The following is a 22,972-nucleotide window of genomic DNA, read 5'->3' on the forward strand; positions in this document are numbered from 1 at the left end:
GAATTTGGAGTAAGTGACAGAACTGAAAAAACTGGTACTTTCTGAGGAAAAAAAAATGTGTTTGAGTCCGCTTTATAAAATGTTTTATTTATTCTAATCTTGTAACTTGAATTTTGAAAATACCTAGAATCAAATTACTTACGAGGTAGAAAAGACCCTGAAGAGCTAGTACTACTTTCTTGTTTTACAGATCTGCACAGTCAAGTGCAGAAACATAAAGTGACCTGCTAAGATGACTAATAGCAAAGTTAAAGTGAACCACTTCCTAAAGCAACAGACTTCCTCTTCAGTGCTCTTCCTATATCATATTTCTAGGCCAAATATCCCTTATCTGAAGTGTTTGAAACCGGAAGTGTTTTAAAATTCAATTTTGTTTTGGATTTTGGAATATTTGCATGTACATAATTAGGTATATCTTGGCAACAAGACCCAAGTCTAAAAAAGAAATTCATTTATGTTTCATATACGCTTTATACAGATAAAGCATATAAGAAGATAACTTTATATACTATCTTTAATAATTTTGTGCATAAAACAAAGTTGTGTCGGCGTTTAGACTGTGAGCCATCATGGGAGGTCATGTGTGTCGTGCTGGCACTCAATCAGTTTAGTATTTTAGAGCATTTTGGATTTTCAGATTAGGAATGCTCAAACCGTGTTAAACACCTATTATGTACAAGAGAAGTCATAATCTCTTCCCTAAGAAGAAAATTCCTGCTGTTTCCTGTCACTTTATTTCAATAATCTAATCCTGAACTTTCATTAATATTAGTATGCTCTATCTCAGAGCACTTAATTTTAAATGAAATTTTATTGCTTTATTTTCCTCTGTCAACAAGCAATCCACTATCAAATTTAATTTTTCAAGCACATTTAAAATTACATCCATGTTTTAAAGATATTAAGGATGCCACTGGATAATCTCAATCATGGTATATCTAATAACAAAGAAAACTCCCTACTCTTGTCCAGAAATTCTAAGAACTTCACATTACGTAAATTTCTGTTACAAAGTCAATGAAAGAAAAAAGGTTAATAGCTTATACAGAGACAAACATGAGAAGATTCGTTTTTCAGATTCAGCTTTTCCCTCTTTTCCTATTTAAAATGGCTAACTTTTCAAAGAATAACAAATGTGGGAGCAGATTTGATTGTCAGAGAGATAATAAAATATTCTTTTATATTTTGCATTTATTTCAAATGTTAAAAGCAAAGATAACAGGTTTTTGAATAAAATGTTTGAATGAAAAGTTGTTTCTGAAAATAATGGAGGACCAATATGTTTCAAATATTAAAAAAAAATATTCTGGAAGTATTAATGATTTACATGTATTAGTGAAGTGGTATTCAAAAATACTAATAAAGCAGGAAATAATACACAGCCAGAGTTTTAGCCATTTATAGCTCTTGTTAAACAAATATGAAATCACAACATTAAATATGAAAAGAAAAAGTAGAATATCATTAGAAAATATGGAGTAAGTTGTTCCATTGTTACTTCTCTGGGTTTAAATTGAGTAGAACCTGAGTAGAATTTATTTGATTGTATATAAGTTTATTTTACACCTGTAAATACTACCAGACAGAACTCTCTTCTTATAAATTATTATTAAGAGAACCATGAGAGCAGTATCATTTTATAAAAACTATGAATGCTATGTTACCTAATATTCATCCAATGAGCAAAATACTATAGACTGAATGTGTACATTGTGCAGTGCTCTGAAAACTTTAATTTTTCCATAATCTAGAATAAAATACTCATAAATCATAAAGCCTAACCAATCCAATGCTAAAAATCACACACCGATATTTTCTGGTCAAAGGAGAAAAAAAAATTCTTAAAATACCAATTTATTCTATTCTGTTTTCTTTTTACTTTTCTAACTTTAAATGACCAAGGACACAACTGTTCGTTCTAAGAAAAGATCCTGATCAAAATTACTGTGATAATAGCTACTAAAAGTACTTGTATCCCTCCCCAAATCCAGCAAGAGTAGTATAGTCAATGCTCATTATCTACAGTAGTTATGCTCTATAAAGATGCTATGAACACCGATTAGTGAATAATGAACCACTGCTGTTAAAGGAAATACAGGGTTATGTTTCTGTGGGCCTATGTTTCCAGCATTTTCATCAACTGATCAATACTTACCTTTGTTTTATGTATGTTTCGGTTTATACACATTATTTATTGTATACTGTTGACTCATTAAGATTAAACTTAGGGCCAGCAGTACTACAGTTAAGGCCTTAACAAAGCTTATCTAACACAGTATTTAATATTTTCCCTGAAAGGCACATCACCATCTTCTTGAGCTTAGACACACAAAACAGCACTTCAGCACTGTATTGTGAGGCCATTTTAAATAATAAAATCACCAACAAAAACACAAAAATGCAAAACACATGGCATCAATAGACTGTGAAAGGGCCACTTGTTTACAGCGTGAGGGCTGAAAAAAGGAGGCAAAGTATCACCTTGTTTGACATCAGCTGGGGACACACTTGTTTGGCAACTAAAGTTCTTCACTACTCTGTACATGTCTACAAAAGCACTGTGAGTATTGATTTGGGGATTTCAAGAAAAATTTTAGCAAGTAAGAAAACTCACAAACACAGAATCCACGAACAATGAGGATTTACTGTATATTACTTCCAATTCAGGGGAGGGAACTGAAATGCTAAGAAGTTAACTTGCTTAAAGCTGAATGCAGCCATTAAGTGGCAGAATGGGAATTTGAACCTAAATCTGCTTAGTTTTCTAAAGGCTGTGTATTTCACACTGAAATATCACTTTGTGGTACACAAGATAAACCTTGGGTATTATCTTAGCATGATGTGAATATGTCAAATGCTTAAAAGCTGCTTAAATTGAGAGTTCCAAGATGTTGTTTATTATAAAAAGGTCAGAAGACTAACAACTGAATACTCCATCTCTCCAAAAGCAGAGATTTGTCAAGATACCAAGTCTTTCCTGAATTGGGTCATTAATGCAAATTCAAATTCAACACTCACACTCAGGACATCTATGACTACCTATCATGTCAATCTTAATTTGTTAGTTTTATCTGCGTTCTATTTGGCTCTCAGATCTCTCTCCCCCATTGTTTTTAATATAAAAGTCATATTCACCCAAGGTTGCTAAGCTGAATTTCTGAATCTTATAATTTTAAATGATCACAAATGTGCTTTGAAAATTGTTTACATAAAATAAAAATTATACTCTAAAAAGGGCATAAATTTTAATAACCACTCACTGAATTAAAAACCTTCCTAATAAAGCTAATATAAAATATTAACTTTATTATACATTGAAAATGAGACTCAAAATTCTTGACTGGGTCAAAATACCATACTAGAAGCACTGCCAGTGTGCTGGAATTATGTCATATATTGTTTCTATATGAAAAATAAAATAAAAAACCATCAGGAATCCAGTGAAATGGTTAACTCAAATTCACTATTTTATATGTAATTTTTTTATTTTCCTCATTACGTAAGCAGGTAGTCCCCTTCCCAATGGTACTTACAGAGTATTCATAATTCTATCTTTAACTGAATATGGTGGCACAGAAAGCCGAGGACTGAACATTCTTATGATAACTACTGTATCAAATGAATGGCTAATGTCTAATTGCAGAATTAAGTAGGCTGTGCTTATGCCAGCTGCTTCTCCATTTTATGGGTTTATTTGACTGATTATTGACAAGAAACACATTAAAATGGCATCTATTGCTCCTGACAACATGCTGGCATTAGTCAATCAACAGAATTTAACCTTAATAGATACTAGAGTCCAATAAGTATGGCATCAAGAAAAATGAGATGGCAGATACCAACAGGGCAGCATGGTACTTCTGTGAGAAGGAGCCAGTGTAAGTCTTAATTCACTAAATATTCTGTTTCATGGGAGTTATGTAGTAAGTTTCTGTAAAGTAAGGCAAATCCAATGCTCTAATTACAATGATTGAGTTAAACAAATACATTCCTCTAATATGCTTTTTTACTCCAAGCAACAATTTGCAAAATCCTGTGTCACCTAAGACCAACTAAGGAAGAATGAAAGTAGCTCTTTTTCTTTTCCTGAAAACAAAGGATGTTTCCAGGTCTATAACTACATTTGAATGGTGGCAAAGTGTTTTGTTAAAGTTGCTGTTATAGCATAGAAAATCTCAAGAATTTTTTCAAAGCTGGGAGTGACATCTACTTCAAGGATTGTGACTCAAATGCCTACAAAAGCCAGGTAGATTACATAAATGCGTGAAGAACCTGGTGTGAGGTGGTAGGAAGCTATGGAGACTATAAGAAACATCGTACCTAAATATATAAAAATTATGTTAGACAAAACCATAGACATTGTATTTCCTTCAGCCCTCGGAGTCCTCAGCCTGCCAATGTGAAACTTCTGATGCTTTGTCTAATCAACCTCTTTTTATAGATAAGGAAACTTAAGTCCCAAGAGATTTAAGTGGCTTTCTCAGTGACATAACTGAGATGAGAACTGAAATATCCTCCGTGTCACAGATCAAGTTTTTTTGTTCATCTTTATTTTTAGTTGGATCAATGTGTTTACTCAATCTGACATGCTAAGGTTGCCGCTCTCTAACTTGTTATCTGAAACTGTGAGTTTCAGAATGATGACATACTCCGTAGACAATACCACAGTTACAAATTCATATCAACTTCCTACTGAACCTTTTTTTTAAGACAAATCAATTGAGTTGATTTACTGAAAAGTAAATAAGAATGAAATGCTTTAAAATACTTTCAGCAATTCAAATGGTGATACATTATCAATGCAATGGAAGAATCTACCAGCCAAACATTACTTATTAACCCAAGCCTAAATAATGACTAACATTTTAAGGTTTTATTTACTAAATAGAAGTTAAGCAATCTGCAGCAAGAATTCTTAACCTATTTTCCATTTAAAACACAGTTACATCTTAAGATTTAAACTATTTTATATTTGTAATAAACAGTTAATAAAGTCCATAATTATTCCATCAGTTTAGTAGAAAGATGAACTCTTGTACTTCCTTTTGAAGAAAAAAAAAGCAAAAGTACAAATACACGACCACATTTTAACTAGCTTTCTTGGCTAATAATTTCCTTACTAAAATTACCTTGCATGAGTATGTTGTTATTTACGTAAACATAACTTATGCATATGCCAGAATGATACATACTTGAAAATGTGTCAAGCCACTAGCCTTATAAAATGTATGCTTTATTTCACCTTTGTTACTTTTCATATGTTCCTTTACATAGCTGAAGGTTTTGAATGAAGCTATCACTTTGCAGAAACAAAGGGATGAACTACTTAGCTATTAAAACTAGAGATTCTTTTAGCCCAGGTGTATTCCTGATCATGTTCTCCATTTTCCTGAGATCTTATTAATTTTTTACATATAGGTAAGCAACCCCATTTCTAAAGTACTGATTAACCCAAAGTCATTAACTCAAAGTCATTAAGGTAGCCCTGTCTACCTTAGCAAAGCCTGGAATTTTTGCATAATAATGAAGCTTATGAATTCCAGGGCTACAACACTTTTCTTTAAAGAAACTTGCACTGTACAGAGGGTATTCTTTTATTCTAAATTTCTAATAACCACTCTTCTCCTCCTACCTCATAAAAGCATATACATCAGTAGATGTGTATTTCTGTTTTAGCTGCATGGACCACTGATGATGGTCATGGATTTATATTAAGCTTACTTTTCCTATAATAAAAAAAGATAACACAAATGAAAGGAAATTTAAAAAAGGAGGGGTGTTCCTGAATCCACAGTTATACAAAAATGATGACAGAATACAATGAAGATAGAAGAAAACTTCAAAATGGAGATCTGTTAAATGTCCAAAGGAGGAGACGATTATTAACTCTGCAGGGAAAGTCATACTTAGAATTTTCTCACTCTTCAAATCCCAGAGTAGTAAACAGATCCACATTTTAAAGAATTTTTAGGCCAGACCTGGTGGCTCACACTTGTAATCCTAGCACTTTGGGAGGGCGAAGCAGGAAGACTGCTTGAAATCAAGAGTTCAAGAACAGCCTGGGCAACAAAGTGAGATCTCTGCCTCAATTAAAAAGAAAAAAAAAAAATTGGCCAGGCATGGTGGTGAGTGCCTGTAGTTCCAGCTACTCAGGAGGCTGAAGCAGGAGGATCACTTGAACCCAGGAGTTCATGGCTGCAGAGAGCTATGATTGCACCACTGCACTCCAGCCTGTGTGACAGAGTGAGCGAGGGAAAAAAGGGTTGTTATTCTTCTGGAATTAATGGCTATTTGTAACTGAAATAGCTATGGGAATCAGAATTAACCACTTTTAGTCAATACAAAATATCCTAAAAAAAAAAAAATTAAAATACAGAATCAAACATCATTATTCTATACGAAAACAAATGTTCTAATAAAATGTGTGATTAGATCTAAACTAAAGATGTTTAAATTAGGGATGTGTGTCACTCAAGATAACAGTACGTAAGTAAAATAAAAATTAAAGAATTTCCTTTTGATTCTATTAAAAATCAACACCCAGATTGTAAAAGCAAAACAAGTGTTTTGCAAATGATTTTATTTTAGACTTTTTAGTCAAGTAGACTGTAACAGCACTAAACTTTAGTAAAAAGGGAAATCACAATAGGCAGCCTACAACAATGACAAAAATGAAAAAACAGTGGCATACTATCACTGCAATTTTTGAAAAACTTAAGTAAAAGAACAGAGAAATGAGTTTGAAATTTGAAACTTCCATGGCCAAAAGTGAAAGGACAATGAAATAAAGGCAGAAAATATAAAATAAAATAAAAGGTTAAATGTTCCCATTTAAGATTGGAGATATCTCATTAAATACTGTCAAAGGTCGTTAAATTCTGGCTTCATGTAAATATCATTTAGTCATTATTTATTTTTGACATTTTAGTAAAAATTCTGGCTATCAGTATATTTATATGTAGAAATACATTTCTTCATATGACAATATGTGTAATTTGCTATTTTACTTAATGCATTGAGAAGCAGGTCAAATTCTATTGCAAAAATATATTATTATATCGCAAAATTTTCTTCGGCAAAACTTGCATATCAATTTTAAGAACTTATATTATGAATAATAATATCAAAATATCAAAATAGTCTGTCTCTTGTATTATGAATAATATCAAAATTGTCTGTCTCTATATAGGTATGGTTAAAAACCAAACACAGTCTAATGTCCAAAAATTCACCTAATTATTAGAAAACTCATGCTCAGTGTTCTTTTGAAGTCATATATTAAAAGTTCAAATTTTTATGTAAAAAATTCTGTTCTGAGTAGGACAATCACCATATTCAAACGTATTTGCTGGCTATCCATTAAACAGGTATAAAAGACCTGATGTATCAGATGGGAGGAATAAATACATGCAAGTTCTAATTTCCCTAATTAAGACCAAAGCCCTTCCCTATCCAATTAATCTTTAGAAAAGTGAAAATACTTCCAATTATTATTACAACTTGAAAATTTGAATGTATTAATTTATTCCTAGATAAATTTGATCTAACAGGCACAAATTATTTTTAAAACTGTTATAAACAAATAGCCCTCTTCAGTAACCCACCAATTTACTGCTGTTTCTTTATTTTTTTACCCACATGCGTGCACACATTTATATATTGTTGAAAGTGAAGATATAATTCTTTGATGTGTTTAAAATTTAAACAATTCTATTTTTCATAATCTTTTAGTCTTAATACTTATCATATTAAAAAATATGCATTTTTTCCAGAGAGTATCTTCAAGCATTTCAGAATTTTCCTAATCTTTCATATGTAGGTTATATTCTCTACTTCTTGCTATTAGAAGTTAACACTGCAAATACTTTCTCTTTCATCTGTATTTCTTGCGCAGGGTAAATTCTCAGAACTGGGACTATTAGATCAAAGGATGTTATTTTTTTTTATTCTTAGACAATGTTTGGTGGAAGCCTTCTGTCAGCATAAAGTTGCCTAATCAATCTTAATTTATACGAATGTTTTGGTATTTTTTTTATAATTAGCAAAGTTTGTATAGAATAAAAGTTGCATTTAATTTTAAAATTCCATAGTACTCTCAGTATCCATTTAAAGAAGCAAACTTGTCAGAATTTGTTTGAAAAGAATTAATGTGTTAGGCTGATTATGAGGTTATTTATTAAATGATGATGTCATGATTGTCTTCTAGGGTCCACCTCTCCTCAGCTAAAACAAAAATGAAAAAACACTCAATTTAGCCCTTCCTCATCTCACAGACATAAATCCAGTGTAAAATGTCTGACACATTCCTTCAGTAATTCCCTTAGGTACTGGGGAATTTTACAACTTCTACAGCTGCAATTTTATTTAAACTTAGATGACAGTGGGGAAGACGGAAAGATTATTAAAGAAAAAATGACAGCCATCTGTTCTCCCCTTCATAATGAGATAAGAAAAGAAGATGAAGAATTAAATTTCTTTTAGAAAAAAGGCTAAGATAGAAAAAAATTTTGAAAGCGGTGTACTAAAATAGGTCAGTAGAAAACATTTTATCTTGGCCTAGTTTGCATCTTTAGGATACAGTTTCATCTTATTCATACTCTATGAGATTAGTAAGATGACTTATTTATATGCCTTCTATTCTTTCATTCTCATCACCTCTTTAATACCAAAATCACCCTTGTATGAGGGTGGTTACTAATGGCCTGTGAGAAATTAGCACCCAGACTAGGCCTAAAGTAGAGTCTCCCTCACCAATTTGATGTTGAAGGAGGGACTTTTCTTATCTATAGCTCCTATTTCTGTAAAATATAAAATAAATATCATTCTGTAAAATATCTGTAAAAAAATATAAGATAGACTGGATGGTCTGTAAAATTACGGCTTAGTCTCAGAATCCTCATGCTAAGTTCATTAATTATGGCACTATAAGATACTCTGCATAAACAATGTAGGAAAATAAGAGATATTAACCAATTAAGACAGAACATTTCAACAGAAAACTTCTCATAGTTAAATTTGGACCCAATGGATCCAAATCTTTTGTATAATTCTTTTTGTTAAATTGTTTAGTTTATAAAATGAGTTGATTATCTACAGAGAAAGTTACAAATAAAATTCCGCTTGAATCTATTTGGTTTATGAAAAATCCCATGAAAAGTTAATATGAAAGTTTCTTAATAGTTAATCCTGAAGTTTTGTCTACCAGCAAGTTAATGGACAAACTCAAACATGAGACCTAGTTTTAAAAAGTCATAAATCTTTAAAATTAATTTTGAAAGCTTTGGTCCACCTATCATCTTTTAATATGAATGGTTTTCAAATAGTTTTAAATAGCTCTGAAACATTTTTAAAAATCAAACTGAGCCAGGTGCAGTGATATGCACCCGTAGTACCAGCTACTCAGAAGGCTGAAGCTGGAGGATTGCTTGAGTGACACCTCCTCTCTTAAAAAACAAACAAAGAATCAAACTGAGATGCTTGACACTGAGAACAGTATAGAAACTATGAGAAATATATATTAGGAAAGAACTATTTGAAGGTTCTTGCCTTCTTTTTGTAAACCCAGTGACTATTTAAAGGAAATATCTCAAACTTTGAATCTGTTTCTCTTTGTACTCTATATTAGAAAATATGATGATATGAACTTCAGTAAGGGATTCCATCCATCCTTTATCCTAAAAGAACCATTGATATTAGAGGATGTTATTCACTACTGTGAGAATCACCAAATAGCACACTATTAAGTTAGTCTGAGTCTATCAGTGGTTCTATAAAAATGACATAGCCAAGATATTAAAGTGACAAATCTACATTTCCCAAAGAAGGCAGATTTTATGGAAATGAATCATGTAGCCTGTATATGTAACCAAATGCCACTTCAGCATATTCACAAGAACTAGACTGAAAAGTTAAGTGGTAAATGTCTTAACATTCAAAATTTCGTATGGCTTCTTTATCACTGAGACCTCATGATGATGAAAATCTATTTCTTCCTATAACCACAGGTTTGATACAAAAGCATCCCTACTCATGAAACCATTTTAAATGAATTTTTTAAACACTGAGGCTCAATTAGACTTTCACAGATTTAAAAGGAAAAAGAAAGTTCAAAACTAAGTGAGACAAATTAGTCCAATTACTTATACTTCTCAAACTCGTCATAACTAGGAGGGACTAATTAATAGGGATTGATGAGAACAGATGGAGTGGCATTGCTAGTCACAGCCTCTTAGCTGGATCAGACTGCATCGGTTGTGACAAGCATCACAAGAAAAGAAGTGGTAACTGTATTTGAAAATGACATGAATACCAATCGATGAAAGGAAACTGTTTTACAAACCAAATCAACTTCAAACTACAGATTAAATTAATAACATAACTAAGATCTTGATAAATCAGGCATTCTACCATAAAACCTTCAAAGCACAAAGCCATAAAACCGTTTTTATAAACTAATTTTAATCCATCAGTTGCTTCATAAAGAGTTTCATTAAAGATACCCACTGTTCTTTTTTAACATCTTATTTAAAAATCATTATAGTCACAGGAAGTTTCAAAGGAATGTACAGAGACGTCCCACGTACTGTTCCTTCAGTGTCCAATGTTAACATCTCACACCGCTATAACATAATAACAACAAATTGACTTCAATACGATCCATAGAGCTTATTCAGATTTCACTATTTATTTTTTTTGAGATGGAGTTTCACTCTGTGCAACTGGAGTGCAGTGGCACCATCTCGGCTCACTGCAACCTCCACCTTCCGGGGTCATGTGATTCTCCTGCCTCAGCCTCCCAAGTGGCTGGGATTACAGGCATGTGCCACCACGCCTGGCTGATTTTTCTATTTTTAGTAGAGAAGGGGGTTCGCCATGTTGGCCTGGCTGGTCTGCCTGCCTCGGTCGCCCAAAGTGCTAAGATTACAGGCATGAGCTACCGTGCCTGGCCTGATTTCACTAGTTATAAATGCACTTGTTTGTGTAATTTTATCTCAGGTAGTCTTGTGTTACATGACCACCACTAACATCAAGATACTCAACTGTATTGCTCCCCACATTCCTCCTTTGTAACCACTAATCTTTGTAACTACTAATCTTTTTTAAACAATTAATATACAAAAAAAGGTCAAACCACTGTTCTATGTTAGCCATAGTATCAAAAGTAGATATGTTAACTATTAAGGAGTAAAAAATAATTGTGTATGAGCTTTCTTTTCATTTTAAGTCCCAAGGGAATCCAAGTAGAAACGTAAACGAGTCACAGCAGGGAAGGTGACAGGCAGCTCTGAAGGTGGTGGTGGGCTATCAGCAAGAAGATGGGAACAGGAATACATTTTCAGTGGAGGTCGAGATAGCTGGTATAGTGACTCCAACTAAAGTAGTAAAAGGCAGTCAATTTCCCAACAGCTTCCTAAAAATATTGGATTAAATTAACTAAGACCCAAAGGGTGCTATGCAGGTAATCATAAAGGAAAAGCAATAAATTGCTTTCATTTCACACACGTCATGCAGTATATTTAAAACATGTATTATTAAATTCAATATATCATTTAACAGTAACATGAATTGCTTAGGCTTAAAAGTGTACTATGTACTCCATTTACTTTTCATTGAAATGGTATTGTAGGAAAAAAGACTTTAAAACCAGAACATATATGTATACATTTACTAAGCATATCTAAATGACACCATAAATATGAGAAGCTTTTTCTTTTTTCTTTTTTATGAGATAGAGTCTCGCTCTGTTGCCCAGGCTGGAGTGCAGTGGCACCATCTTGGCTTACTACAAGCTCCACCTCCCGGGTTCACGCCATTCTCCTGCCTCAGCCTCCCGAGTAGCTGGGACTACAAGCGCCTGCCACCATGCCCAGCTAACTTTTTGTATTTTTAGTAGAGATGGGGTTTCACCGTGTTAGCCAGGATGATCTTGATCTCCTGGCCTTGTGATCAACCCACCTGGGACTCCTAGAGTGCTGGGATTAAGGCTTGAGCCACCGCGCCTGGCCAGATGCTTTTTCAAAGTGCAGTGACTAACCAGAGGTAAGAAAATTAACATCAAGTTCCTTAATCACAGGCATTAATAACCATGAAAAAACAAAACTAGTCTAATTCATTTCTTAATTCTCTCAAATCCAACACTTACATTCAAATTTTAGAATCCAGCATCCATTGAGAATCCCAAGCATACACTTCAAGGTACTTTGAACTGCATCACCAGGAACAACAACATGAGTTACTAAAATACAAAAAAAGCAGTAAGAGAAAGATATAAGCCAAAGTATTTCTTTGGCCTGCTTTTTATAACTCATCTATGTTTTGTAAGCTTGTATCTGAATCTTCGAAGGCAACAATTTTTACATTTAAGTGTAAGACTACTTCTATACAGTATCTAGTTCTCTAACCTGGCCATCAATACGAAAAATCAGATAATAAACCATATATCTTAAAGCCATATTGGCAAACACAAAGTTATTTTATTTTCAAATTACAGCTAAGGGATTATGACATTACACTGCACAACAATTTATTTGTCATTAGCAAAAGTCACAAATTTGCTCTTCTGAAATACTGTCTTGTCCTAAAATATATGCAAACCTTTAAACTTTACGTTTCCTAACTACGTTGTCTATAAGTAGTTTACTACTGAAAAAAAATTTAGATTCATTACAAGATGCAAAGTATACAGCCATCTCCCAATGGTTAAAACATACATAAATTATCAAAGGTAGTTCTCCAAAAGGATCATCTATTTAACATTTTTTCTACCCCCCCGCCAAAATTCAAAATCCTCACCTGTACTGTCAAACTCAGTACATTTTTTAGCCTTAAGAATTGCTGCAAGCTCACTGAGCATTTTCTGTTGTTCTGAAGACAGCCCACTGCCTATAAGTACAAGAGGTCCATCCCTACGCTGCCCAGTGTTCATCTGTTAATATAAAAGGAGATGCCACAGTGTTAAAAACATTAGACGACTAGACAAAGACATTAAACAGACTGTTACTTGATATAAGCTTGAATTTCATTACTTAGTTTACTCTAATAATTTTCAATAATTTCCATTGAATCTACACCCAGAACCTTTTAAATAATTTTTTTCTCTTTATTTTTCCCTCAAGAAAATGTCAATTGTGATAGCTCTCTATACCCAGGGCATCTCATTTCTTCAATTTTAAATTGGGTCTCTCTAGGGTTTTACTTCATTCTGTCACCAGTAAGTCTTTTTCTTTTCCCAAGTAACCTAAAATACCCACTTAAAATCAGCAATTCCCTATTCCACCTCCACTAACTTGTCCCAATAGAGTTAAATTCAAACTTGGTCTGTTTAGTTTAAACTGAGATTATCTGAAAAATCAAAGAATGCCAAGGCTTCTAGAACAGTGCTGACCTCAAAGATAGAAAACAAATTATTATCAAAATAGTAACCCCTCAAAACTAAGAAAAGACAAAAACAGACAAGTTAATCCAAAACTTAGGAGATCAGATCCATAAATAGTAAGAAGTCCATGCAGCTCACGATTAAGAAAGAAGTGCTCTAACAAAGACTAATAGTTTCACTTTAAAATCTAGACTTAGAATTCACAGAAGACAAAAAAGACAAAAATAAAGAGAAGGTAAGAGCGGACAGCATTAAAGCTGAGAAGTGAAAGACTCAAGGAAACAATATATGTTCATATATATATATTTTTTTTTCCATAAAAGTGTTTGTAAATGACAGAATTCAGCACTTAAAAGTTCAGCTCATCTTTCCTAGTCACTAAATTGTAAGATGATGTAACCACATCTAACCTAAACGCTATAAACACTCCTCACATGAAAATAAATAATTCAGTGTACTTTATGGATTGTTCAATTACTCTTTAATAATATTTAAAAACACTACAGTATTTCAAAAATTCATGTTAAGTTACACAAATACCATAAAAATAGCTCTAAATAGAACATATTACTTCTCAATTTATATAACTCCACTTCAGCTACATTAGTTCTCTGCACAAAACACAAGAGTGAAAAAGATATCATTTCTAAATATAGCATATGATACTATTTCTACCAACCCAAGGAAAGCACCAAAGTGGGTCAAGTATTTTCCTATCATACTTTTAAAAATTTGCATAAAAAATAGAAACTGGCACTAATTTCTCACAGTTAAAGAGTGCTATAATAAAACATAAAGCAAACAGCTGCCAAAGCCACATGTCTGATTTGGGGTGAGGTGGCATGGGGGCTGGGGATTTGACTTGAATAAGCATAGGTCTCTGACCCATGAGGCTCAAAAGAGGCACAAAAAACACCCCAAAGGTTTAATATCCTGATTTTATAGAGATTAGATACTATGTTCATTAGCATTAAATTCAAAGGAATAATTAAACAGGGTACTTTTTCTTAGATAAAATCATTAGTTTTTCTTAAGTTCATCAAAAATGGGGTTAAAAAATCTAGAAAAAAATTAAAAAGATAAATATGCTGCTTAAAATGAATCACGAACAGAGAAGTCGCAAAATGAATGAATGATAAGGAGTTTTTTTAATTTTTAAAAGATTAGAGGTTGCTTCTCAAAGCAGTTTTCCAACAGCCACTAAATTTTACTTAAAACACAAAAATTCTAAAGAGGAAGTAGAGAAATTCAAACCCCTTTCTTTAGGGAAGCAGTGAGCTGCTTCCCTAAAGCAGCTCACTGGACATCAGTGATTTAAAGGGTTCCAGATGAAGCTACCAAGCACTTGTGCTTGTTTCAGAGGCAAGTATGTATCATAAAGAATACTCTAATGCTCATTCACGCATTCAGCACACACTTACTGAACACTCAGTATGTGCCACTGTTCTCAATGCTAGCACTACTACAGTAAACAAAAGAGCCAGCCCCTGCCCTCACACAGTTTATATTCTAGTTGAGAGGGGAAAACAACACAATAAAATAAAAATACATTATATCAAATGAGAAATAGTATGGTACACCACGCCAGGGGAAGGGAGTTAGACAGCACTGGGAGGTTGCTATTTACTATGCAGTGGCACAGAGTCCTCTCTGCTAAGAGGATGCTAGAGCTGGGTCTGAAGGGTGTGAGGAAGCTGGCCATGGCAACATCTAGTTCCTGGAAAAAAAAAACTAAACAAGTGGTGCTGCACACCTCAAATGACAGTATGTTTGGTGGACTCAAGACACAGTAAGGCAGCCCATGTGACTGAAAAAGAGTGAGTGAAGAAGAGACTGGTAGTGGCTGGGGAAAGGTACATTAGAGGTTCCATCTTAAGGACTGCACATTAAGAAACTACCCTTTAAACCTGAAGGACTTGATATTATCTTTTCCTTAGCCAAGTACCAACCATGAAGACAGTAAATGAGAATACTCCAAAGGCCATGTCTATATGACATGCCCAAAGTATAGGCCTCTTCCATGTAATAAAAACCCTCCTTTTCTGAAAGGCACTGCCACCCCCAGACTCCAAGAATACCATAAAGATATCTTTATTCTTGACACATTTAAAATAATCATTTTCCAGCTTTTACATAAAAGGAACATCAGTAAAGGACAACTTGGTTATGCTATGCTCTGTCAGACTTCAAGTACAAATGAAGAAAACAAGTCAATTTATAGTTGCTGAGTACGGTGGGACTGAATTGAATACTGACCTAAGTTTTAAGAAATGTGAATTCTAACTGGTCCATTAATAAAGAAAAAAACAACCTTTTTTTTTAAAATGGCTGGTTAACCCTGGGGCAAATCATAGCCTCTTTAGGTCTCACTTTTCTCATTTGTAAAGTGAGAAAATTAAATCGCTGATTTCTACCTTCTCTTCCAATTCATTACCAAAACTATAGTTTGGAACAGATTTATAAGGCTGAAGTCTAAAGCAGAAGACACAGGGTTTTCAAGATACGAAAGCAACTAGCTCATGAAAGCATTTATGAGAGTATCAAACTGTAGCTACCTTAGGTTACCTCCTTATCTTCAACAATGGCATCTACTACTACTCTTGTGAATGATCCTTGACCTCAGCTCCTCCCTTTCTGTTACTTTCCCCCATATGAGCAGTACTAGGATCTGGTGAGTCTACCAACTCTCTAAAACTCCTCTTCTTCTCTCCATCCCCACAACACTACCATCTGTAATTCCAGTCCTCAGCATTTCAAACCTGGACTCCACTACTGCAGCCTCCCAATCAGCCTTCAGTCTCTTCCCACTCCCAGCTAGCCTGCAGACAGTCCTATTTCAGTTACAAATACACTGAAGGTGCCCTATTAAGTCTAAACTCATATCGGGGAATTTAAGGCTTTTCACAATCTGGTCCCAACCTAGCCCTTTACCCTGAATCCCTCTTAAACACATGTCATACTCCTCTCACAGTAAATGCTATAGTTTTTCAAATTCCTAAGGTCCTTTATGCCTCCTTGTCTCTGAGCAGCTGTTCCTTAGATTTGGGCTGCCATTCTCACTTTGTACACCTGATTGCAGTGGGGAATGTTGGCTGTTACACTCAAAATCTATTGCTTACTTCCTCCACACTAACAGAAGCCCAGTTTTGTTCAGGTAGCCCCACTTTCAAAGACTGACCCTATCCTCCAGCACTGTCAAAATCAATTTCTGACAATAAGACACAAGGGAAGTCCATGGAAAGGCTTCTGGGAAAGACTTTAGTGTCTCTTATTCAGTTGGCCACTGTCATATCTAGAATTGTGGCAATCATTCTACAAGCACTAAATGAAACTTCTTAGTGAGGACAAATCCCCCACATTGAGGATGGCAAGGTAAAGAGATACAAAGAATTTGGTTCCTTGATGCAACCACTAAGTGCTAAATTAAGCAAATGCAGAGCTATCCTGCATTGGGATTAATTCTATATAAAGTAAAAAATTGTCTTTAAGCATTTGAGAAAAGGTTTTCTGTTACTGGCAGCCAACAGCATCCTATTAGATACTCTGCTAAAATGTTTACTCTGAAAGACTTAGGACACCTTTCTCTGTGAAATTCTCTGTATATATATACATACGTGTGTGTTTGTGTGCGTGTGCGTGTGTGTATATATATATATATATATGTGTGTGTTTTTTTTTTTTGAGACAGCCTTGTTCTGTTACCCAGGATGGAATGCAGTGGTGTGATCTCGGCTCACTGCAACCTTTACTTCCCGGGTTCAATCAATTATCGTGCCTCAGTCTCCCTAGTAGCTGGGACTACAGACGCGTACCACCACACTCGGCTAATTTTTGTATTTTTCATAGAGATGGGATGGGGTTTCACCATGTTGACCAAGCAGGTCTCGGACTCCTGACCTCAAGTGATCCGCCCGCCCCAGCCTCCCAAAGTGCTGGGATTACAGGTGCGATCCACTGCGCCTGGCCTTTCTGTGAAATTTTTCCTGACATCTCCTGTAGTTTCTACTTACTTTGATTCTACTGTATATTTTTATAGCTTATTTTACAAATTTATTACAATGTACAGTAAAAGTTTTTACATCTGAAATCCCTGCTAAGCTATGGGTTCCTAAGAAACAGGCATTCTTTCCACTTTATCTCTAGCTTATACCTCTCTCCTAAGCTCCAGACTTTCATATCCAATGATCTATTCGATATCTTCATTTGATGTTTTACAGACATCAAATTGGCACATAGAACTATTGATTTCCTTCTCCATGGCAACAAATGGCATTACCATCTACTCCCCTGCTAAGGTCATACTTATTCCATTCTTTTCCCACACTTCTATGTAATCTATCCGAAAGTCCTGTTTAGATGCTCGCTAGTCTCCAGCAATAACAAACTTCTTTCTAACCTTCCAACATACCAGCCTCATTCACTGAAGGGCCTATACACTGTGTCCTCCAGATAGTCACCTGGCAGCCTCCTCACTTCAACATTCAGGTTTCAATTCAAATCAGTGCTTTAAGGCTCCCCTCTGTGACCCTAGCTAAAGCAATGGCCTTGCAGAGGCCCACTACCTCCATCCAGCGACACTCTACAACATCTTCGAAGCACTCATGTCTAAGTGTCTGAAATTATTTATATTAGTTCAATATTTACAGTTTGTCTCTTTCCTACCTCTCACCAGATGGTAAGCTCCTCCCTGAGAATAAGAGTTCTACCAGTCATATTCATTGTTTTATGAATGCTGCCTAAAATACAGAGCAGGCTCAATAAGTATTTCTAGATGGTCATACTATAATTATATCTTTGAATCCACAGTAGCTAATACTCAGGAAGTGCTCAATAATTGTTTGGTGAATGTCAGCAATTTGTCAAATGGAAATTTTTCTATTATGTTCCTTTCATAACCAATTTCAATAAAATATATAAATGTCCCAAAGCTAACTCCATACTTACTACCGAGCAATGGCTAGTTGAGGATGATTCATTCTTCTCTGGTAGCAGCAATAGCGATTTCATACTTTCATCGTCTGTATAATCCACAGGCCGCAGACCAAATATGTTACTGGTAAAATAAGTGCAGATGTGTTTAAGTAAGTCAAATGTGTGACTCGACTCTTAACTACATGAATGCACCAATAGAACAATTTTTCAACATCCTTAATAATATACAATTTTAACTAAAATAAATTACTCAGAACTCATATTAGGCAGATGAATCTAGAATCAAAAGCTGCTGAACTCAAAGGAGAAATGATGTAAAATTTCAGTCTGACATCAGATTATAGGGATTGTTTTTATTGAATATAGTATTATGAATTTTTTCACAACTGTATTCTGCATTCTTATTCATATTAAAATATGGCTTCATAATCACCAATCACTATAAGTGACAGACTTTCAAATGCCAATAAAAATCATTTACTATAGCTATTATAGGCTGTATAGTCTTTATAAACCAATACAAAATTAGATAAATTCACAGGACAGGGATTTTGTTCTACTAGAAGGAAAATTATGCCACATAACAAACAGTTTAATAATGTAGTGAACAGGGTACTTTAAAAATTAACTTAAACATGTATGCATACAATAACCTATAATAATCACAACCATCGCAGAACAAACTATTATGGCTCAGAGAGATATAAACTTCTCAGCATGTACTAATTCACAAGTCATAGAATGTTACGCTGGAAGAGATTTTAGAGATCCCAGTTTGATCCTATTCAAGATAAGAAAAAAAAGAGAGAAGAACAAGTTCCAATGGCTTAACTAAAGTCATATTCTCCTTGTTCAATTTCACTGAAATTAAATTTTGCCCACCCTAAAGTCTTTCAATTATAAGTAACTTGTTGGCCAGGCACGGTGGCTCACGCTTGTAATCCCAGCACTTTGGGAGGCCGAGGCGGGTGGATCACGAGGTCAGGAGATCGAGACCACGGTGAAACCCCGTCTCTACTAAAAAATACAAAAAATTAGCCGGGCGTGGTGGCGGGCACCTGTAGTCCCAGTTACTCAGAGAGGCTGAGGCAGGAGAATGGCGTGAACCCGGGAGGCGAAGCTTGCAGTGAGCCGAGATTGCGCCACTGCACTCCAGCCTGGGCGACAGAGCGAGACTCCGTCTCAAAAAAAAAAAGTAACTTGTTAAAACTAAAGGACTTCTGTCTACTATTCTGTTTCCTTACATATGGTTTCAGAATATGATTTAAATACAGTATACTATGGCAATAAGTTTTCAAAATGAGCAATTCTTTTATAGTCTTTTATGTTTTTTTTTTAAAGATTATGCTATATTCATATAATGGCCACAGAAGTTCATGTGAAAATCCAATGTGGTAAATGGGACATGAAGTTATAAACATGGTATAATACTAATTCTGTAAATTGTATCAAATGTATAGAAAAAGATCTGGAAGGAAACAGAGAGAAACATTAGGGGAAGTGAAAGGTAGAAAAATGCCAATTCTGTTTGATGCTGCAGAGAGGTCATGTAGATGAGGGATATAAGCATCTACTGAGTTCACAGACAAGGTCACTAATGACCTTGGTGAAAACTGTTTTGATGGCAGAGTGGGAAAAGAAAGCTAGTGTATTAGAGTAAGAAATGAACTACAGCAAATGTTTCTCTAATGACTGCAATTCGTGATTATCAGGTCCAGTTGCTTTCTTCTTTGGACAGTCCTGGGTAAACACTGACAAGTTTGTGTTCTGGCTCCCCTTTATGTCCAAGTCCAACAACCTTCCCCTGGCAACCGTCTTTCTCCAGCCAAGATATAATACAGTGGATTGCATTTCAGCTTTATAATTTAAAACAAAGTGACACATGTCACAGTATACATTTACAGCAGACAATCTCAGGGTATTTTAAAAGAAACTCATCCACTATTCTTGATACTTCCTAATTCGTTCTCTAAATTATTATGCTCATATACCAACTAAACAATCTCCTCACACACATATGCTATACATATAACAATCAAAAAACAGAAATCTGAGTTGAAGAACCAATGTTCTAGGTCTTAAACCACCAAGTGCAAAAATGAATAAACAAAACAACAACATATAATGGCCACATTATATGCCATCCAAAAAAAAAAAAATAACTGCGTAGCCATGATTGCACCATGGTACTCCAGCCTGAGCAAGAGATAATGTTTCAGTGAAAAAAGAAAAAATGAGAAAAAAAAATCCATGCATACACTAGGACTTTTTGACAGAGACAAACATAGATCTTACACCTCAAAAAAATAAAATATAAGAGCCCAATCAAGTGCACTCTGATGCACAGCAACTGAGTCACATTAGCATAGTTATTTTACACATATATGAAAAAAAGTCCATGATGACAACATGAAAAACTGTTCAAGTGCTTCTCAAAGTACCGCCATCAGCTAGGGAGGAATTTAAACCAAAAATCAACCAGTAAAACATGGTCTAAGCCAGTAAGATGATTTTACAAAGTGACTACCAGAGTTCCAATTTACATTTAGGATCCTTACTATACAAAGCTTACTATGTCATATGGTCTTAAAACATGTGGTTTCTCTGCTTGGATTATGGACGGCTTCTGCTCACATACAATTCACTAAACTCTTAGCTCTCCTGTAACGCAATGAACTGAATGGCACATTACAAGTGCCACAAATGGAAAGATACTCAGTTAACCTCAGTCCTGCATCATGGGAAATAGAGCCTATTAAATCCAGTCATGTTGCTTCTGCTTTGTCATGAACCATTAAAATTTGGAAGTAGACGTAAGTTTACATGTGGGACGTTCAAAGACCATAGCAAGAGAAGATTGGGCATGTGTAAGATTTCTTATTATTTGGGCACAATAATGTATGCTTTCTTCCCATTGATATATTTGAACAGACTAACACTTTAGTTAGAGAATTAGTGTGAAAAATCAATTTAAAATGCACAGAGGTGGATTTTATTCCTATTGTAAAACTAATAGGTACTACATACAGGAAAAGTTATGTTGAAACGTTATCTCAGGGACTATTAATATGACTTATTACTAAATAGAGAAGTCAGTGATAAATACATTATTCTTCATCACTATACAAGAGAAGAAGACTATTTTTTAGATTTACTACATCATGGACTCAAAATAGACATCAATAACTTGATTTGCTATTTATTAGAATGGGTTACCAGGGAAGCTTATAAAATGGCTTTTTCTAAATACACTTAAATATAGTACATTCTCTCTTTTCTAGCATGATTTAACCTAAAGTTTTACCACTCAAACTAGGTGTTTTGGAGGGATACATAAGACTTAGAAAACACTGTCCTTGCCTATAATCCTGCTGAGGATAAACGTTCATTCAACAAACAGGTATCAAACTGATAAAGTATAAACCCAAACAAGTAATGAGGTGAAATAGAAGATGGATTTAAATGGCCTTGAGCCCAGGACTAGAAACTGGAAGATGGTGGTTAACCGTTAAGGGCCCGTGAAGGGAATAAGCAACATGATTACTGAACTGGATGGAACCGATGGAAGAAAGCTTTCTATCAAACCTTCTAGGCGCTGTGTGCTCATGTGTAGAAACCAAACACAGTATGAAAAACCAATGAAAAAATCAGGTATAAAGCAACGAACATTACAGACACAAAGTGTATTTTGCTGTGAAAATGGAAAGGCACATGTGTCTACTAGTTAAATGACATGGGTCAACACGACAAAATATTTAAAACTATTTTGGAATATATGAAAATGTCGAGATCTTAACTGCTGAATTTACATCTAGTACATGACAGTATATTAATATCTTTTACATGTACCACTTTCAACAGTCAGTTCTTTTAATGCCTTATCAAAGACAGTCTCGAATTCAGTGAATTGCAAATGATTATATGTAGATAATATACTTTACCTATACTGACATGGTTTCGATTTGTGTCCCCGCCCAAGTCTCATGTCAAATTATAATTCCCAATGCTGAAGGAGGGGCCTGGTGGGAAGTGACTGGATAATGGGGGTGGATTTCTTCCTTGCTGTTCTTGTGATAGTGATTGAATTCTCACCAGATCTGGTTGTTTAAAAGGGTGTAGCACTAATGACCAGGGAAATGCAAATCAAAACCATATTGATACCACCTTACTCCTGCAAGAATGGGCATAATTAAAAAATCAAAAAATAACAGATGCTGGCATAGATGTGGTAAACAGGGAACACTTTTACACTGTTGGTGGAAATGTTTACAACCACTATGGAAAACAGTGGAGATTCCTTAAAGAACTAAAAGTAGAACTACCATTTGATCTAGCAATCCCACTACTGGGTATCTACCCAGAGGAAAAGAAGTTATGATATGAAAAAGATACGTGCACACGCATGTTTATAGCAGCACAATTTGCAACTGCAAAAATGTGGAACCAACCCAAATGCCCATCAATCAACGAGTGGATAAAGAAATTGTGATGTATATATACAATAGAATACCACTCAGCCATAAAAAGGAATGAACTAATGGCATTGGCAGCAACCTGGATGGGACTGGAGACTATTATTCTAAGTGATGTAACTCAGGAGGGAAAACCGAACATTGTATATTCTCACTCATAAGTGGAAGCTAAGCTATGGGGATGCAAAGGCGT

At 34.7% G+C, this 22,972-nt stretch overlaps 1 protein-coding gene across 8 annotated transcripts in view; it reads right to left on the reverse strand.

Annotated features, from left to right (window-relative positions):
* Positions 1 to 22,972, reverse strand: part of BARD1 (BRCA1 associated RING domain 1) — an 81,660-nt gene that overhangs the window by 6,222 nt on the left and 52,466 nt on the right. For 7 of the 8 annotated variants that reach the window (XM_063645679.1, XM_055290519.2, XM_055290523.2 and 4 more), the window contains 3 exons: positions 18,320 to 18,428; positions 12,793 to 12,925; positions 12,143 to 12,235 (listed from right to left, as the gene is read on the reverse strand). The exons of the other annotated variant lie outside the window; for it this stretch is intronic. In XM_063645679.1, the coding sequence (XP_063501749.1) occupies positions 12,143 to 12,235; positions 12,793 to 12,925; positions 18,320 to 18,428 (335 nt within the window). The remainder of the gene's footprint in view (positions 1 to 12,142; positions 12,236 to 12,792; positions 12,926 to 18,319; positions 18,429 to 22,972) is intronic. 8 annotated transcript variants of the gene reach the window in all.

This window comes from Symphalangus syndactylus, chromosome 8, assembly GCF_028878055.3.
Source record: "Symphalangus syndactylus isolate Jambi chromosome 8, NHGRI_mSymSyn1-v2.1_pri, whole genome shotgun sequence".
Lineage (NCBI taxonomy): Eukaryota > Metazoa > Chordata > Mammalia > Primates > Hylobatidae > Symphalangus > Symphalangus syndactylus.